The sequence below is a fragment of the Danio rerio genome, chromosome 16 (assembly GCF_052040795.2).
Source record: "Danio rerio strain M-AB ecotype USA chromosome 16, GRCz13ab, whole genome shotgun sequence".
Classification (NCBI taxonomy): domain Eukaryota; kingdom Metazoa; phylum Chordata; class Actinopteri; order Cypriniformes; family Danionidae; genus Danio; species Danio rerio.
This window is the reverse complement of record NC_141036.1, coordinates 58,694,596-58,714,923: the sequence shown is the minus strand read 5'-3', so window position 1 is coordinate 58,714,923 and position 20,328 is coordinate 58,694,596. Positions and strand designations below refer to the sequence as shown.

At 40.8% G+C, this 20,328-nt stretch overlaps 3 protein-coding genes across 16 annotated transcripts in view; 1 reads left to right on the top strand and 2 right to left on the bottom strand.

Annotated features, from left to right (window-relative positions):
* The window catches only part of smpd5 (sphingomyelin phosphodiesterase 5), a 706,732-nt gene that overhangs the window by 456,237 nt on the left and 230,167 nt on the right, over positions 1-20,328 (bottom strand). The window lies entirely within an intron of this gene.
* Positions 1-20,328, top strand: part of brd9 (bromodomain containing 9) — a 164,123-nt gene that overhangs the window by 30,899 nt on the left and 112,896 nt on the right. The gene's annotated exons all lie outside the window — the stretch shown is intronic.
* Positions 1-20,328, bottom strand: part of nkd2b (NKD inhibitor of WNT signaling pathway 2b) — a 62,915-nt gene that overhangs the window by 2,069 nt on the left and 40,518 nt on the right. For all 10 annotated transcript variants that reach the window (XR_015510652.1, XR_015510654.1, XR_015510653.1 and 7 more), the window contains 7 exon segments: positions 7,529-7,580; positions 6,811-6,920; positions 5,873-5,968; positions 5,604-5,748; positions 4,582-4,669; positions 3,129-3,241; positions 2,409-2,580 (listed from right to left, as the gene is read on the bottom strand). Coding sequence is in view for 1 of the 10 variants with exons in the window: in NM_001097586.1 (NP_001091055.1) it covers positions 2,409-2,580; positions 3,129-3,241; positions 4,582-4,669; positions 5,604-5,748; positions 5,873-5,968; positions 6,811-6,920; positions 7,529-7,580 (776 nt within the window). In the remaining 9 variants the exon portion in view is untranslated.

Below are 20,328 nucleotides of genomic sequence, written 5' to 3'. Positions count from 1 at the left end.
CTTCAAGACACTACTGTAGTATTCAGCTTAAACTGACATTTAAAGACTTTGTTAATTAGGGTAAAGTTAGGGTAATTAGGCAAGTTATTGTTTAACAGTGGTTTGTTCTGGAGACAATCCAAAATAAATATGGCTTAAGGGGGTTAATAATATTGACCTTAAAATGGGTTTGAAACAATTAAAAACTGCTTTTATTCAAGCCGAAATAAAACAAATAAGACTTTATCAAGAAGAAAAAATATTATAGGAAATACTGTGAACAATTCCTGAATCTGTTCAACATCATTTGGAAAATATTTGAAAAAGAAACAACAATCACAGGAGGTGGAATAATTTTAACTTCAACTGTAATTCTGTACACAGTGTTTGCCCTTTAGGTCAAAAATAGAAATATATATAAAAATATTCACTAAATGTCCCCCAAAATGTTCACTAAAGCTCTAAAATAAAGCAGATCAATTTAATTTCAGGGGCTTCACGGTGGAATTATATCTCCCATGACACAAAAACTGCCTTCTTTCATCTGAGAAATATCACCAAGTTACGAAATATGCTATCCATCCCAGATGCAGAAAAGCTAGTCCATGCTTTTATGACTTCTAGGCTGGATTACTGTAATGCTTTATTTGCTGGCTGCCCAGCATCCTCTATTAACAAACTACAGCTAGTACAAAATGCAGCAGCCTGAGTTCTTACAGGTCTAGAAAATATGATTATATCACCCCAATGTTATCCTCCTTACACTGGCTGCCTGTTAAGTTTCGTATTGAATTTAAAATATTACTTCTCACCTATAAAGCTTTAAATAATCTAGCTCCTGTTTATCTAACCAACCTTCTGTCTCGCTACAATCCAACTCGCTCTTTAAGATCTCAAAACTCAGGGCTTCTGGTAGTACCTAGAACATCAAAGTCAAGTAAAGGAGGTCGAGCCTTCTCTTTCATGGCTCCTACACTCTGGAATAGCCTTCCTGATAATGTCCGAGGCTCAGACACACTCTCTCAGTTCAAAACTACATGTTAGACCTATCTGTTTAGTAAAGCATACACTCAATGCATCACTTAACAGTATGATACATGAATGTGCTCCTTGCAGGTTTCTGCATCTCGTTTATATACACTATGAACAGCAGCGATGCATAAATTATTCTCTTTATGCTCTATTTCCACCTGGGGATACTCATCCCGAGGCCCTCAGACTACGCAGTGCCACTAATTCAATCCAAGACCAGCCCCGAGATGATCCCAAGGTTTCCACAATCCTGGACCAGACCGTATCCTGAGCAGCTGCTGTAGTGGTCATGGAGGAGTGGAGAGCATGAGACTGATTCCTGTGACACTCCAGGGACAGATAAGTCTTCGCTGAGGTCCTGCATTTTCCAGCCTCCGGTGCCTAGACTGCAGCTCTGCACAAGACATTTGGCCACAGGAGAAATGATCGTGCTCATCTGAGCCTGGTTTCTCTCGAGGTTTTTTAATTCTTCACTTTCACCAAATGGTGAATTTTTTTCCTCGCCGCTGTCGCCACTAGCTTGCATGGTTTGGGATCTGTAGAGCTGCGCATCGATGAATTTGCTCTTCAGTGTTTGGACTCTCAGTAGTGATTATTAAATCACACTGAACTGAGCTAAACTGAACTCGTAACGGGGAGACTGACACGGAGGGATCCATTTTGCAGTGTTTATTAGACACAGTTCAAAAACAAACATCCAACACGCACTAAAGTGCGAACTCACATCAACAACAATCAATAAAGATTGTGGGGCTGGCAGCTGACAGACACAGAGTGATTTACCAGGCATAGATCAGTGGCAGGCGGCGTGGTTCAGAGTCCTTATGACAAGCGTGGGTCGAGGGCAGGCATCGTGGTTCAGAGTCCGTGTAACAAGCGAGGGTCGAGGGCAGGCAGAAGGCAACTCAGAGTCAGGAACAGTCCGGGGTAATGCACAGGAGATCAGGCAGGAAAGAACGCTCAGTAAAGCTGGCCGGGGCTGAACAAGACTTTGCACTGGACTTATATGGCTTATATAGGTAGCGTGGGTCATTACCGGGATTCAAATCAGGTGTGTGCACAATCAGTCTATGTGGATGATGTAATGCTAGAAGTCCGGGGATGGCGGCCTCTGCTGGCCAGCGAGGGGAATGACTGGGGCCGAGTCGGTGACAGAACTGAACTTAAACACTGAAAACTGAACTACACAGTTTCAATTTACTATGTGAAGCTGCTTTGAGACAATCTACATTGTAAAAGCGCTACACAATTAAAGATGAACTGAATTGATATTGATCAAACTTGTCTTGAAGTACTTGGTATCAGATCAGAAAGAATATCATTGTTTTTCGACCATCTCTAAATAAAACCATTCATAAAACTAATGAAGCTAAACTCAAATGCAGAACTCGAATAACCTTGATCTGATGAGCTGGGGGCCGGTGCGCAGGCGGGGGTCCGGGGCCACACAGGGCTCCATGAGCTGTGAGCGGCGCTGATAAACATGTGTTTCGGGCTCCTGTGAATGGGGGCGACTTTGACTGTGTGAAGAGCGAGACGGGGGATCCTGATCAGCATCCGGAGATGAACCTGACAGATAAAAATACAACAAGGATCAACTATAAATAATACACAGCGTGCCACATTGACTCAGTGGTTAGCACTGTGGCCTCACAGCAAGAAGGTCGCTGGTTCGAGTACCAGCTGGGTCAGAGTTTGCTTGTTCTCCCCGTGTTGGCGTGGGTTTCCTCCGGGTGCTCCGGTTTCCCCCACAGTCCAAGCATTTGTACAATAGGTCAATTGAATAAAGCTAAATTGGCCATAGAGTGTGAGTGAGTGTGTGTGTGTGTGTGTGTGTGTCTGTGTGTTAGAGAGAATGAGTGTGTATGGGTGTTTCCCAGTACTGGGTTGCAGCTGGATAGGCATCCGCTGCGTAAAAACATATGCTGGAATAGTTGGTGGTTCATTATGCTGTGGTGACCCCTGATTAATAAAGGGACTAAGCCATAGGAAAATGAATGAATGAATGAATAAATGAATAAATGAATGAATGAATGAATGAATGTGACATTTCTTGAGGTATTTTTCTGTGCACAGTGTTTGAGGCTGGTGTGTGTGTCTTCAGTAAAAAGTCTTACTGTCAAATCTAGACGTGTAGTTCTCTATTCCTGCCAGATCCAGGTAATGATTTCGTCTCTCTGTGTTTTCATCCACGCAGTAATGATTCCCCTCATGAGCCTCAGTCTGGCCTCTTTGAAGAAAAAAAAACACCCATCATGCATTTAGGACAGCACAAACAGACGAGCACTGTACATGTCATACTGTAAAACTATCAAGACAATCCAGCATTTCACATTACAATCAACAAAAACACCCAAATGAAAAAAATAATATAGTTTTTATAATAAATACTGTACTGATTCTAGAGTTGCTATGGTAACACAGCAACTATAGTAACTGATCTGTTGTGGAGATTCAATAGTTACTATGGTAACACAAAAACTATAGTGGTTGAACTGTTGTTGTGATTCTATAGTTGCTATAGTAACAACAACTATAGTGATACATCTGTTGTGGTGATTCTATGGTTGCTATGGTAACAACGCCTAGTAATTGATCTGTTGTGGTGATTTTTTAATTACTATGGTAACACACCAACTATAGTAACTGACCTGTTGAGGAGATTCAGTAGTTGCTATGGTAAGACGACAACTATAGTAATTGAACTGTTATTGTGATTCTATAGTGGCAATGGTAACAACAACTATAGTGATGCATCTGTTGTGGTTATTCTACAGTTGCTATGGCAAAACAACAACTATAGTAATTGATCTGTTGTGGTGATTCTATGGTTGCTATGGTAACAACGACTATAGTAACTGATATGTTGTGGTGATTCTATAGTTGCTAAGGTAACACAACAACTACAGTAACTGACCTGTTGTGGTGATTGTATAGTTACTATGGTAACACACCAACTATAGTAATTGATCTGTTGTGGTGATTCTACAGTCGCTATGGTAAGACAACAACTATAGTAACTGACCTGTTGTGGTGAATCTATAGTTACTATGGTAACAACAACTATAGTAATTGAACTGTTGTTGTGATTTTATAGTTGCTATGGTAACAACAACTATGGTGATGCATCTGTTGTGGTAATTATATGGTTGCTATGGTAAAAACGACTATAGTAATTGATCTGTTGTGGTGATTCTATAGTTACTATGGTAACACACCAACTATAGTAACTGATCTGTTGAGGAGATTCAGTAGTTGCTATGGTAACACGACAACTATAGTAATTGAACTCTTATTGTGATTCTATAGTTGCTATGCTAACAACAACTATAGTGATGCATCTGTTGTGGTTATTCTACAGTTGCTATGGTTGTTGTGTTACAATAGCAACTATAGAGTCACCACAACAAATCAAAGTATACTACAGTATTTATTACAGTTCATCAACAAAGTGTTGTAAATAACAGTATAATACACTTTACTGTGGTTCAATATAGTATTATACTATAAATTAATTACTACAGTATTTTTTCAGGAGTAAAACAAGGCTGTTTTGTGTTTTCTGCTGACCTGATGTGTGTGCTCTGTCGTCTGTCTGCGCTGCGATGCTCCTTTGAACGAACAGGTTCAACTTGACTCAAATGACTCGTTTCTCTTTCTGAAGCGGGAGAAAAAAAGGTCAGACAATCAGCCTGATTCATGCATCTGTTATCAAGAATCTGCTCCATCAGGACACAACCCTAGTACGTTTCGTGAAGTTTATTTATAAACAAATTTCGAGAGGATCACGTGCTTATGATTGTTTACAGCTGTTCCAACTTTAGCTAACGACTGATTACCCTATCAGATGATCCTTAACTCACTATAAATAAACAGACTTTTCTCATCTCAATATCTTCGTCTTAAAGAAACCCCCCCACCCAACCCTACTTTCCCTCTTTTCAAACGGGCGTCACGGTGGCCAGCGATTAGCGCTGTTGCCTCACAGCAAGAATGCCCCTGGTGTAATTCCTTTCCAAACCAGACGGCATTTCTGTGCGGAGTTTGCTCGTTCTCCCCGTGCTCGCGTGGGTTTTCCCCGGGTCCTCCGGTTTCCTCCCACAGTTCAAAAACAAGCACCCTAAAGAATTAATCCAAATACATTGGCTAAACTCTGAGTACACCTTTCAGCATCCATATCTGACACTTAGCTACAACAAGCAAGAGGGGGAGTCATCGAGATCTACCTGAGCTCAAACTCCCCTATCGCCTTGCAACGGGAGGGAGCCCAGGGCTCGAGGATCTTATAAGCTCAGGCCTCTCTCCCAGGACAGCACGCCAAACTAGCTTTACTATCAATCATCAGCTAAGTGTGAACTCTTGAATCTGCTTTAATAATATCCGTTTTACTGTACACCCACAAACTATACTGTGCACTGATTTTATAATATTGATCTGACTGTTTTATCTATGTATACCCATAAATGAATGATGAATCGTGAACTGTTTTATGAAATATGTTTGACTTTCTTTTTTCCTTTTAAATTATGTAGTGTTTCATAAGGCGTGTGTGTATGTGCACGTGTCAGTGTGTATGTTGTGCAGAGCATCACCAGTGTGTGTGGCGTCTCTCCGGCGAGCTGCAGGTTCTGATGTGACGCTCAGTTTGACCCTCAGGCTCCTGCGTTTGCTGTTACAGGAGTGTTTGACCGAGGCGTCCACCACATCATAGATAGTGTGCATCAGACTGGACATGTCCTGAAACAACAACGTCACAGTACATTTCAATTAGCCATGTGCATTGCTCAGGTTCAGGAGAAGATTAGATTAGTTTGAAACTTTATCTCTAAACATAGATATGTCAATGTCTTCAATGTTTTACCTCTTTTGTGACTTTTCCACTGTTGTCGAAGTCGTAGAGTGTGAAAACCCACTCCTGTCTGTTGTCTTCAGCCAGAGACACGTTACACTCCAGATCCTGACAGATCACACATCAGTTTTACACATCCGATTATCACTTTGATCATGCGCTCAGCATACAAACATCATCTTTCGCTCAGGTTTTATTTTATTTACTTGTTTGTTTAACCAAGACAATGCTGACCAACATTAGTAAGCTGAAATAAAATAAAATCTAAATGTTAAATGAAACTAAATAAACACAAAAATAATATGCACTGCTAAATAAATATGAAATATGTCAAATTAAAGACAAACAAAAGAGTCAAATTTGTTGTTATGTCTCCAAAGCTTGTGACAAAAAACATAGCATAGGTTAATCATTTAAATTTATAATAGGCTATTTATTAAGTATCTGTACTGTATATAACATGGGCCCGTTGGGTAGAACATTTCTGCAGTGGTTTGCATGTGTCAAATTGTAAAAGTAGGCTTTTCAATGAATAAAAAATAAATAAAAATAATAATAATAAATAACAATAATAATAATAATATTAATACACACACACACACACACACACACACACACACACACACACACACACACACACACACACACACACACACACACACACACATATATGAACTGTATATATACTAAATTTTGGTATTTGTTATGCAGCAAGCCCAGAGATTGTTGTGTACACTATGATTTTATATACAATTAACTTTAATGTGTGATAGGAATAAAACGTGATCATAAACGAATGATTTCTCCACTCAAATGAGTGGCAGCTTGGACCCGGAAACAGTTTACATACGTCACAAACACGTCACCACTTAAAAAGCGGATAGTTTACTACAATTACTACAATATTAACTATAATATACAGTATTTTCTCATGTGGGTATTAAACTGACCTGCAGGCTGATGCGCTTCTTCACTTTTTGCGCGTCTCGTTCTCCATCATCAGGCGACAAATACTGAAGAAAACTCTCACATCCTTCAGCTTTCTCTGGAGGCAAAACCACTAAACACACACACACACACACACACACACACACACACACACACACACACACACACACACACACACACACACACACACATATATATATATATATATATATATATATATATATGTGTGTGTGTGTGTGTGTGTGTGTGTGTATATATATATATATATATATATGTGTGTGTGTGTGTGTGCGTGTGTGTGTGTGTGTGTTTATAAAACAAATTAACATATATAACATATAGTTAAGAATATGTTTAATTATATTTATATGTCACATGTTAATTTTGGCGGTTCATTGCACTGTGGCGACCTCAGATTAATAAAGGGACGACTAAGCCGAAAAGAAAATGAATGAATGAATGAATGAATATTAATTTTTGGGTAAACTATCCTTTTAAAATGTTTTGGAGCACACAATGGTCACTAGAGGGCGCACTTCTGATTAAAAACACTCCTGCTTATATGCCACAGGCAGCCCTGGTTGTAACAGGTTTTGTCAGCTCGCCTTTGTGTGTGTGTGTGTGCGTGTGTGTGTGTGTGTGTGTGTGTGTGTGTGTGTGTGTGTGTGTGTGTGTGTGTGTGTGTGTGTGTGTGTGTGTGTATAAAAGATGTTTTCTCACCCTGTAGAGGGCAGTGGAGCAGCGTCGGCCGGCCGTCCTTCAGCTCTTCGTTCTGGAGAAACACAAGAGCAGATGAAGAGCTGTTAGTTCAATATACAGCCCAGAAACCACACAAAAACTAACAGCGTTTCCTCCTCAGGGACGGTCAGACGTCACATAACATTAAATCTCACCGCATAAATCCAAAACTGAAAACACTGGCTCATGCCAACGCTGAACTGGTTCACATTCATGCATGAGATGAAGTGATCATAATGCATTCAGGATTCCTGAAAATCGTAACTCATGACCTTCACCGTTCAAGCAAACTGGAAAATTAGCATTTTATGTTATATAATTATGCCTCGTCTTCCAGATCTGTCGTAAACATCAGGGACAGACTAAATGACTGGTGTCTGAGCCACAAAAATGCATGATGGTACATCGGTGTACAAATCCAAACCTGTTCTCTGTTACACATGCAAAATACACTGGCAGCAGCTGCAACATCTATGAGGGAAAAAATAAGAGATCACTAGAATAAGGAGATGTAGACTTTAAAATGCATTTCTGCACTTGTTTCTAGTCCAAATATCTAAAAACTCTTAAATCAAGAAGCATTTTCAAGACAAGGAGAAAATAGTGTGCTGTTTTAAGAAATAATAAGTCAAAATTAAGCGAGTTTCCCTTTAAAATGAGCAAAATAGTGGTCGCCAGATTCGACAGTTCTTTATATTCATCACAACGCTGGAGAGATTGTGGAGAGGATTACGTGCATATATTTTAGGAAAGTCCCAAAATACAAGTGCATTGGCAGGAGGTTAAAAGGGAACTCAGTGGTTAGCACTGTGGCTACAGAGTTTGACAGTAGCTTGTTCGAGTCCCGGCTGGGGCAGTTGTCATTTCTGTGTGGAGTTTGCATGTTCTCCCCATGTTGGCGTGGGTTTCGTCCGGGTGCTCCGGTTTCCCCCATAGTCCAAACACATGCGCTATAGAGGAATTGATCCCTAAAATAGTGTTTAAAAAAATTAAAAACTGCTTTTATTTTAGACGAAATAAAACAAATCAGACTTTCTCAAGAAGAAAAAATATTATCAGACATACTGTGAAAATTTCCTTGCTCTGTTAAACATAATTTGGGAAGAATTTTAAAAAGAAAAAAAAATTCAACTTCAAATGTATATATATATATATATATATATATAGTTTTGAGAAAATGACTGCATATTTGCAGTTGAAATCCGACATTTTCCAACAGACCTGGGCATTGAAACATACTTTATCGCTAAAATGTTGTAAAGGGCTTTGTTGTAGTTATTGCGTTTACGTTGGAGTTTTATTTATTAATTTATTAATTGATTTATTTATCTTCCTTTTTATTATTTTATTTATCATTTTTAAGTGTTATTGTTATTTATTATATATATTTTTATTTGTTTATTTTTTGTGAATGTAAACATTTCATGTAAATGTCAAGTGTATTCAATGTTCATAAAAAGTAAAAAAAAAAAAAACTGAGCAAAATAATCTGCCATTGGGGTAAGAAAATGAATCTTATGTCAATAGGAAATACTAGATTATTGTGCACACCTCATTAGCAGATTATTTTGCTTATTTTAAAGGAAAACTCTTAGAAAATGCTTCTTGATTTAAGAATTTTTAGAAATTTGGACTAGAAACAAGACAAAAATCTAAGTAAACAAAAGTTTTTTTTCAGTGTATTAGAATTTTGTTTTTGCAAAATTGTCTGAGAACAAAGATAACTTTAATCAAATTGTCAAAAACAAATTTCAAAAAATCTAATTTCAATTTCAAATATTGTCATTTTGAGTCTTTTTTTTTGGAAAATCACAGTTGCTGAGAATAATAAATGTTTTTATTTGAGGAAAGTGAAAAAGTAGGTTTATTCCACCCTTATTCCAATGATTCTCAATTCTTCTGCAGTTAAAGCATCTAAGTTACTGAGAAATGCAGAGGATTATTCTTCTCCCATGCACCATGCGGTATCAAACATTCTATTAAAACTACACTCCTCCAGCAGTTGCTCGAATCCAATATCTGGTTTGTCGCGGGGGGAATGCAGGAAATGTCCCTGAATGAAAGTGAAAGTGCCAAACTGCAGTTCGACAAATTAATAATTTGCCAAATAATTTGATTACTGATGTCCATGTAAACACAGTCACTGTCTTTCTCTCCTGCGCCTGTGTGTTTGTTTTGCCTCTGTGAAAATGCCCAAACCGAAACTCCCATTTTTATGCAAAAACCTTCCCTCTTTCCCTCCCCCGACACTCCCACCTAAACAGAGCTGGACACGCCCACTTTCCTGACTTTTTCCAAACTAGAGGTGTGAAAAAACCCTGCTGAGACAGAGGGTTATGGCCTTTTAAAGGTTTAACTAGAGTAAGTTCGGGTAATTAGGCAAGGCATTGTATAACAGTGGTTTGTTCTGTATGCAATCCAAAACAAATATTGCTTAATAGGGCTAATAATATTGACCTTAAAATGGCTTTAAAATAATTAAAAACTGCTTTTATTCTAGCTGAAATAAAACAAATCAGACTTTCTACAGAAGAAAAAAGATTATAGGAAATACTGTGAAAAATTCCTGAATCTGTTCAACATCATTTGGGAAAGATTTAAAAAAGAAAACAAAATTCACAGGAGGGAATAATTCCGACTTCAAGTGCATATATTCATCATTCAACCAATGAGACCCTCAGAGAGGCGTGTCCTGATGTTTTCAAGCATCCAATCATCTGTGTTGATTTCAAAACCAAACGTCTCTCAGTTTTCCCTTAACAAACATCCCTGTTTTCTCTTAAGTCTCGTGTCTGAAAGCTCCGTGAACTCATTACCACCAGCGCAACAGATGCAGCGGTTTAAAGACTAACACATGGCGCATTACCCAGAATGCCATCACCCACTGAGGCCCGTTTGAAGCAGAAATGTGTGCGCCATATGCTTAATTAAGAGGAAAAACAAGCCCTGGTTTCTTTACCGTCTCGCTCTGCCTTCAATCTTTGACACTTTGAGCTCAAAAAACAAAAGATGAGCGCATCTGGAGGGAAATATACGTCTTTTATTGAGAAATGAAAAAGATGTGATTGAAATGAACATGAAATGTGTTTGTGAGAGTCTTGAAGTGTTTGCTGCTGTTTGTTTCTGCTTAAAGTCGCAAGATTTGAATGTTATTTTATATTAAACGTTATATAAATTAAGATGAGTCTGTGGGCGACGCAGTGGCGCAGTAGGTAGTGCTGTCACCTCACAGCAAGAAGGTTGCTGAGTCGCTGTTTCGAACCTCGGCTCGGCTCAGTTGGCATTTCTGTGTGGAGTTTGCATGTTCTCCCTGCGATCGCGTGGGTTTCCTCCGGGTGCTCCGGTTTCCCCCACAGTCCAAACACATGCCCTATAGAGGAATTGGGTAGGCTAAATTGTCCGTAGTGTATGAGTGTGTATGTGTGGATGTTTCCCAGAGATGGGTTGTGGCTGGAAGGGCATCCGCTGTGTAAAAATGTACTGGATAAGTTGGCGGTTCATTCCGTTGTGGCGACCCCGGATTAATAAAGGGACTAAGCCGACAAGAAAATGAATGAATGAATGAAGATAAGTCTGTGGTGGGGGGAGCATGGCCGAACAACCAAAAAGAGGGGAGAGTGAGTGGAGACACCTGCGGCTGGTCAGTGGCCCAATCAGAAATAATTAATAACAACTGTTTTCTCTAGTCATGGGCCGGAGAGACACCTTCTTAAGGGAGCGAGAGAGAGAGCTGAGCGACTACACGCACATTTGAGCTTTGTGCGCTTGAAACACTTAAAATAAAATAAAGTTGTCACTTACCCTTCGCCGACCCTGTCTTCTTCTCCCCACAACAAAGAACCTTTCTACAAAGTCTATATGGGATAAAGCTGAGGATACTCATTTTGTGATGCTGCACAACAATAATTAATATTTGTTGTTAGCAGAAAGAGTTCAGATGTAAAACCCTTTAAATCCATCTGCCTTTTTTTCCTTTTTTTTGTAAATGAGCATTTTTTATCAGGCTCCAATGATTAGGTTCAGTAGTTTCATTTTATAGATAATGAAAGGGTTATTAGCTTGTAATTGAAACATAATTTTTTCAAAACCTTGCTGAAAAAAACAGCTTCAACCAGCCCAAGCTGGTTGGCTGGTTTTAGCTGGTTGACCAGCCTGGTTTTGGAAGGGTTTTGGCCACTTCCAGGCTGGTTTCCAACCATTTCCAGCCTGGTCTTTAAGGCCTTTACTATGTTTAGCCCCGCCTCTCCAGTAGGTGCTGTTAGGTGAAACTACAGCTGAAATCTGAAAATCACTAATTCTGGGAGACGAGAGAGAAATATCACAACAGCCGTAGTATGATTATATCATAGATAGATTATTCATTCATTCTTTCATTCATTTTCTTGTCGGCTTAGTCCCTTTATTAATCCGGGGTCGCCACAGCAGAATGAACCGCCAACTTACGGACAATTTAGCCTACCCAATTCACCTGTACTACATGTCTTTGGACTGTGGGGGAAACCGGAGCACCCGGAGAAAACCCACGTGAACGCAGGGAGAACATGCAAACTCCACACAGAAACGCCAACTGAGCCGAGGCTCGAACCAGCGACCCAGTGACCTTCATGCTGTGAAGCATCTGCATCGCCCAGATTATCTTTTTCCAATTTCAATGTTTTAGTGCAACATCTCTATCTCTATCTCTATTGAAGCTGTTAGTGTCAGTATGGCTAAAACGCACTGTCGTATTTACAATAAATGACTACAGTATATTCTCATGTTGGTGTCTGATGACTGAAAATTGACCTGCCAGCAGATATCGCAGCCTCTGTTACTCTTTATCTTTATCTCTTTGTTAACATTTATCATTATGTATTTAGGATACACTGAAAAAAGTGCTGCATGCAGAACTGTTGCAAACAATTTATTTGTGTTGAATTTAAACAAACAAATTAAATGTAATAATGTTCAACTTAATTTGCTTGTTTAAATTGAGCCCAAATAAATTGTTTACAACCACTTAACGTAAAAATTTTTTTAAAATCCAAGCAATCATCTATGAATAATTTGTTTCAGTGTATGCGCTTTCACATTCTGACTCCAATGACTGATTATTAAACTGTTCAAATGACTATAATTAAATGGAACATTCTTAAGAATGAAATATGATGTGTTCTCTGGAAGGTTGCACTTGCATTGTGATGATATTATATTGTCATTCTGCCATTATATAATGATGAGTGGCATAAAATACTCTTAAAATCATAACATCATCATTTCCCGCAATGTATTTTGGTGCAACATATCGTACGACACGAAATAGATATCATGACAAGCCTATGCAGACGTATCCCACACTAAAGCTTCCTTATTTGTAAGTGGCTTTGGATAAAAGCATCTCCTGAACGTCAACATGTCAGTGTAAACGCCAAGCATGCGGCGTGTGATTCCAGCACAGATTACAGGTGTTTTTAAATGCCTGACCCGTATCCACTCGTCACTGAAGTGTTATCTGTGTTTGAGCAGCTCATCAGAGCGGTTGAAGAGCTCGTTTGATTCTCTGAACGACAGACAATCCACATTAATCCTTCTGGTCCTACTTTATATTGCTTATACTACTTATAGATACAAATAAATACAACCTAATTACATTTTTTCTAACTGCTTACACACAAAATCTTTTCACGATACTGAAAATGCAACACTACACCCCAAATCTCCAAAACCAGAAGCTGTTTCTCAGCCTTGGATAAATTGGATAAAACACTAAACACAATGCTCTACCTAAAACACCAACATCTAATAGAAAGTGACCCGGGGGGGGGGCCCAGATATGGTCTGTGTTTGGCCCTTGTCTGGAAGCCAGATTTGGTCCAGTCATGTACCGTAATTCACTGCGGCATGTGGGCCAAGCAAAACCTGATTGTGTGGGCCAGAGCCAGAAATTTTGCTATATGGGGTGTGGATTAACAGTGTATGCGACGCTCGACAACAATAACTTACGTGTCTAAGGAGGATTATTGTTTACCTGAGAGCTGTTCTCATCTGCAAACGCTGAGATCCGGATTCGCTTGTAGTCTCCTCTTCATAAAGACGCGGCTCTAGTTGCTGGTGATTGTCCTGTCTCTACAGATTTGGTAAGTGAGCGACCAGTGCTCTTTGTTTATTCAGTTTGTTCGTATCAAACTAAGTTAACTATTGCACCGAGTGTAAACATGTTAGCACCACAACCAAACTTTAACCTCGTGTAGGATTTTCGCCGCATTTAGTGACCGGAATAACACACTTTCTGACGCTACCTGCCGTGTGCATCTAAGTTTCCGGGAAATGCTGAGGGTTTTTTTCTTTCATTCACCGTGCGGTATCAAACATTGCATGAAAAATACACGCTTAGAGCAGTTCCTCGAATCAAATATCTCGTTTGTCGCGAGGGACATGAATGAATTCCCTGAATGAAAGAGCCAAACTGCAGTTAAAGTCCACCATTTAATAATTTGGCAAATAATTCGACTACAGATGTCCATGTAGGTTAAACACCATCACTTTCTCCTGTGTGTGTGTGTGTGTGTGTGTGTGTGTGTGTGTGTGTGTATTTTGACTCTGAAACTCGCGCGTGCCCAAATAGACACTCCCACACCCTCCCACTTTAGTTCCTCCGACACTCCCCCCTAAACAGAGCTGGACACGCCCACTTTTCTGACTTTTTCCAAAGTAGAGGTGTGAAAACACCCTGCTGATACAAGGGGGTTTCATGGCCCTTTAAGTCCCCTTAGTATAAACTGCCACCATTACTTTTTTTAAAAATAGGTATTTATTAGTTTGCTCTTATGTCGAACCACAGGTTTTGGACCAACTAAGCCATCTAAACTGAACCCAGAACAGTAGTGCACAGCTGGCACAGACATTCTTGACACTCGTGCAGGAACAGGCTTAAAGACGAGACGTGAAGTTCCTCAGAGCAGTGCCATCAGCCAGAGGTCAGCGGTCGGTCAGACTACAAATACACACAGATACAGCAGAGGAAGGAGCTGGCGTCTGACCATACAGGAGACCCGGAGGATGGAGAGCAGCCAGAGAAACACTGGTGTTAACAGCACAATGAACACACACCGCAGGAGAATAAACACTGCGAACATGAGGAAGAGGCTGTATATACACACACCGCCTATACTATTGAATGCATAACCTCCATTTATTTTGGAATATCGCATCCTTGGATTGCTTTAAGAAACTTCTTAAGACGCATCTTTTTAGTTAAGCATTAAAATTATGATTTATGACCGTCATTTATCTATGCAGCTTGTAATTGTGGTGGTTTATTGTTTTTATTGCTTATTGCGTTTTGACCTTTGGCTTATTTAGTTTTTATGTAAATTTGATTCAGAAGGGGAAGGCCCCGCCCACTAGTGACCATCTCCCCATCATTAGCATAGGACGTTAGTCTTGTTTTGAATCTGCCACTATGCTGAGACATAGGCATGTATAGCTCCGCCCTCTTCTGTAAAGAGCACAGTCTCATTTAAATTTAAAGCGACAGTCACCAAAACGCCTCAATAAGGATCAAAGCCTAAAAGGGCCAGTTTCAGAGAGTTAAAAATCATTATTAGTGTGGTATTTTGAGCTGAAATTTTCACAGACACACAATGAAGACAAGGATGGTTAACTCTTTTCGTCAATTCATTCAAACACACTTTGAATGGATCAACAGGAGAAGCAGGTAAGTGATATTCTTGGATGGTGAGCAGATAGAATGTTGTTCACAATTTGAAATTCTGGCTTTTGTTGATTTTTTTTATTATATATATGTATATGTAGTTTAAAGAGCCCCTATTATGGGTTTTTAAAAATGCACTTCCATGTAGTGTGTAACACAGCTCTAAGTGAAGTTAAATATATCCAGCTAAGGCTTAAATTTGAAAGTGGACAGTTTTTAAAACTATTGATTCATCTAAAAAAAAAAGAGTCGACTCACAGTGGCTCGAATGAGTCATCTTGATAACGAGTCTTTAGTTGTTTCAGCGTGACGTGGTTACGAAAAATAAGCCCCGGCCAACTGTTGCACGCACAAACCCAGGAAAATTAAAACCAACCCAGACTCATTCTGAAAACGTAGTCCCGCTGACGTTTCTGGAGACTGCGAAATACATCCCGGGAGGTACGTATGGCTGCATTTCATTTTTTTAAGCGAACGCTATGGGGTGGTGTGATGCCGTTCCCTTTCGCGCTTGCCGGCTGACCGCTTACCTCTGTGTGGAGGGCTTTCCCACCGCAATCAGTTTGTCCGGTCAGCTCATCGTGTGTGTCAGCGGACATCAGATGCAGAGAGGAGGAGTTGACCAAGGCGACCGGGTTTGAGTCCGGGGAAGAGCGGTTCCAGAAACCATTAAAAGTTCATAAAGTTCATAACAGGATGAGAACGTGGTGAAATCCGAAAACCTGGTGAAAAAAATCAGATGAGGGCTTTTCTTTTTCTAGACGGCTTTTCTAAATTGTTGCTTGGGTTTAGGGAAGTGAGCGGGCGGGCGGGTCAATCGGTAAAACTGGTTGGGTTTAGGGAAGGAGGAGGGTGGGTCAGTTGATTGGCTGGTCGCGCAGTCAATCATTCAGTCGGTCAGACAGCGGCCTCTGGTGGGTTCACGCGAGAACAGCGTGGGCGCGAACAGCACTCGCGAGAGACGTTCGAGATACGAAAAAGCGCACACAGCGGCCTCTAGCGGATTCGCGAAAACAAAAACTGCACAAATACGTACCTCCCGGGATGTATTTTCCGGTCTCCAGAAACGTCCACTGGACTACGTTTTCAGAATGAGACTGGGTTGATTAAAAGATGTGGCCCCGCCCACTAACACAGCAGCAAAGACAGATCCTGAAGTCATGAAGACGCTGTGCTTACCTGGATATTATTGGAAGTGTGAGGGAAAGGAGTGCTTCAGCAATCTACACGCTCACAACGGGCGATTCATTCGTTCGTTAAGGGAAGGATCAGAAAAGTCTACTGATGTATGAGATTTTGACAGAGCTCGACAGGAACTTTAGCATAGAGCTTATGGATTAGTTTCTTCCTACATTTTGTAATGGACAGACAATACACCATCGAAGTGTGCAAAATAAGGCCAGTTTATTAGGCACAAAGTCAATCAAAGGCAGGCTGCTGCACGCAGAGGAGGACCGCTGGTTTAGCTACACTGCTTTCAGGGGGAAGGTGTCTGAATAACACTGTTGAGTAAGTTTACTATGAAGCATGTTTCGGGCGTCCGCAGCGATCGGATCCTAAGTTGGCGACCCAGGGGCTTGACAAACCACGCTGGGCATTTTACTGTCTGCTGTCAACCAATCGCAACAGGCTGTCATCAGTCCAATTAGCGCAGATTAGCTTCGCGCTAAGGAGGGGTTTGGGTTTGTGATAATTAGGTAAAAATAAAATCTTATTATAAGACCATGAAAGTGTTTTTTGACCTTGCACATGCAGATCAGTATGTTGTTGGAGACCCATATATCCGAAATATCACCCTTTTTAATGCATAACAGGGGATCTTTAAGAAAAGCACATCATAAATAAAATTATCATCATTGTAAATAATGCAAAAAAAAAAAATAGTTCTGAATTTAAAATTTAAATATTTGTAAAAAAAAAAATTAACATACACCCAGCTCAGTAAGGTGCAAGACGTGTATGGCAGGATTTGTTGCTGTTTTCAGACCAGCGCAACAGTAATTTTCACGTTTTGCACCACATTGTTTCAATAGTTAATCCATTTGCGCCACTTTGTGGACTCATGGGTGTGCTGGTCTATAAAGGAGGTGTGTTGGGGTGCATTGTTGGAGCTGCTCTAAAGTCCAGCGCAGAGCACATTAGTTATGCGCCTAAACGCTTACACACTGCTGAATACACACAGGATGAACAGCAACACACAAATATCTTTACAGATGAAAACAATTAAAGGATTAAAGTGTTACAAAAATTATTATTTACCCCATAAATATATAAAAAAACATTACCTCCATGCCTTCTTCACCTTGGGGGGCTTTTTCAGTTTATTCATGACAATCTGCATCTGTATAATGTGATTATTATTAGCAGTATTATTTATTATCTGCATATTTATATTTGTTTTAAGAAACACAAGTTTAGATTTGTCCACCTGTGGGGTTTTGGAGACGTCTGCATCAGCATATGGGGAATAAGAACAGGACGTGTGCTTGGATGTAACTCAGTTTTTTAAGCACACTTCATTATTACTGTTCATTTATTTATTTTCTGGAGATTAGAGCTGAATTTAGAAATAGTTTTAAAACAAATCTTTGCGCATAACAAAGGAAATTAAACATGTAGGCTAGTGGATGTCTTCAGTGGAGTGAGTGTCCATAGTGTCCTTACTCCACCAAAGTAAAGGAGTAAAGAGTAAAGTAAAGAGAAAGAGGCTGAATGGAGGAGGCTCGTTCTTTATCCTTGCGCTGCAGATGCATTGTTTAACTGTTTTCTCGCTATGCATTCAGTTTTTACACTTACAAAGTCCACCATGTAAATAGCAAATGCACCATGGAGTAACGCAACTGACTCTACAAGGGAATGAGAGATGAGACTCGGATTGGTTTAATACACGTTATGCTCAAAACACACCCAGAGCGCATTGAGAGAATAAGCACAGCCCTGCTAGACCATGCACCGTGGCAAGGATTTTTCCATCCCTAAAATAGCAAAAGTGGAAAAGTTTGTCACAAAATGAAATAATAGAATAATAGAAAAGTTCAACAAAACCACACTTGAAAACTTTCCAGCATGAATTGTTGCCACAGGCAGACAGACACTATAAGAAAGCATTGCAAAGGAGCTGACATTAAAAACAATGGGCTGGAATGATGTGGAGTGAAGTGTGAGCAGAAACAGGAAAGCAGCGCTGGAATGAGAGCAGGGTGAAGAGTTCAGATGTGCAGATACAGTGACGTTTCTGGAGGAGATATGATCAGTCAGACCCATATCAACATCCAGAGAGGCTGGAAAAGCCAACACTCGCTGCTGAAAACACCTTTACTGCAGCAGCTCACTGTTATCATAGCAAACATAGAGACAGTGTTGGGGAAGGTTACTTTAGAAAGTAATGCATCACAATATTGAGTTACTGCCCAAAAAAGTTACTAGTTGCATTATGTAGGTAGTTTGTTATGGAAAGAAATGGGTTATGTTACTTTTACATTACTTTTTCTACCTGGCTGAGACTTGGGGCCCTATCAAGGTCGCTGGTTTGAGCCTCGGCTGGGTCAGTTGGTGTTTCTGTGTGGAGTTTGCATGTTCCATTGTGGGTTTCCTCTGGGTGCTCCGGTTTCCCCCACAGTCCAAAGACATGCGGTACAGGTGAATTGGGTAGGCTGAATTGTCCGTAGTGTATGAGTGTGAATGAGTGTGTACGGATGTTTCCCAAAGATGGGTTGCAGCTGGAAGGGCATTTGCTGCGCAAAACATATGCTGTATAAATTGACAGTTCATTCCCCTGTGGCGACCCCTGATAAATAAAGGGACTAAGCCGAAAAGAAAATGAATGAATAAATAATGTTACTTTAAAAGTAAATGAAGGTTATACAGTGTGTTGTTAATTGCAGAGCTCCTCTATATAAAAAAAAGAAAAAAGAAGAAAAAACATGCAATTATTATTATTTATTATTATGTATTTTTTTTAAATACAGTTAGTGGTGGAGCCAGAGAGGCAATTGCAGTTTAGGAAGGGACGTGGAGACTAAATAGTTGAGTTTTTAGTCGTTTCTTGAAGACAGCGAGTGACTCTGCCATTCTCAACCCGGGCTCATTGTGGAAACGTAGCCCCGCGGACGTTTCTGCGGACCGCGAGATACGTCCCGGGAGGTACGTATTCGAGCGTTTTTTGTTTTCGCGGATCCGCGAGAGGCCGCTGTGCACGCTTTTTCGCGTCTCGGGCGCCTCTCGCGAGTGCGCGCCGTTCGCGCCAGCGCTGTTCTCGCGTGAAAAGCCGCCAGATCAGCCGCCCCGGCCGCCCTCCTCTTCCTCCTCCTTCCCTAAACCCGAGCGACGATTTGCAAAAGACGTCCAGAAAAAAAAAGAAAAAAAAGCAAAAGCCCTTGTCTTCGATTTTGACCGCATTTTCGGATCCCGCCACATTCTCGCCCTTATTTTTCGGATTCTGTTTTTCATCTTACCTGATTTCTGGAACCGCTGTTCCCCAGACTCAATCCCAGTCGTCATCCCCGCGGCCGGCTCCTCCTCCTCCTCTGGGACCTCCGCTCCGCCGACGCAACGCTGTGAGCTAAGCGGACAAACTGGTTGCATCGGGAAAGCCCTCTCCTCGGAGGCGGGCCATCGGCTGCCGAGCGCGAAGAGGAGGAGTGGCGCCACACCGCCCCGCAGCGTTCACTTGAAAAAAACTAAACGCGTCCGTACATACCTCGGCCACGTAAATCGCGGTCTCCAGAAATGTCCGCGGGGCTACGTTTCCAGAATGAGCTTGGGTTGGCCATTTTGATGCAGTTAGGGAGTTCATTCCACCAACTGGGCAGATTGAACGCGAGAGTTCGGAAAAGTGATTTCTTCCCTCTTTGGGATGGAACCACGAGGCGACGTTCATTCACAGAACGCAAGTTTCTAGAGGGCACATAAATCTGCAGAAGTGAGAGCAGATAAGAAGGAGCAAAGCCAGAAGTCGCTTTGTAAGCTTTGAATTTGATGCGAGCAGCAACTGGCAGCCAGTGCAAACGGATGAGCAGCGGAGTGACATGTGCTCTTTTAGATTCATTAAAGATCACTCGTGCTGCTGCGTTCTGAAGCAGCTGAAGAG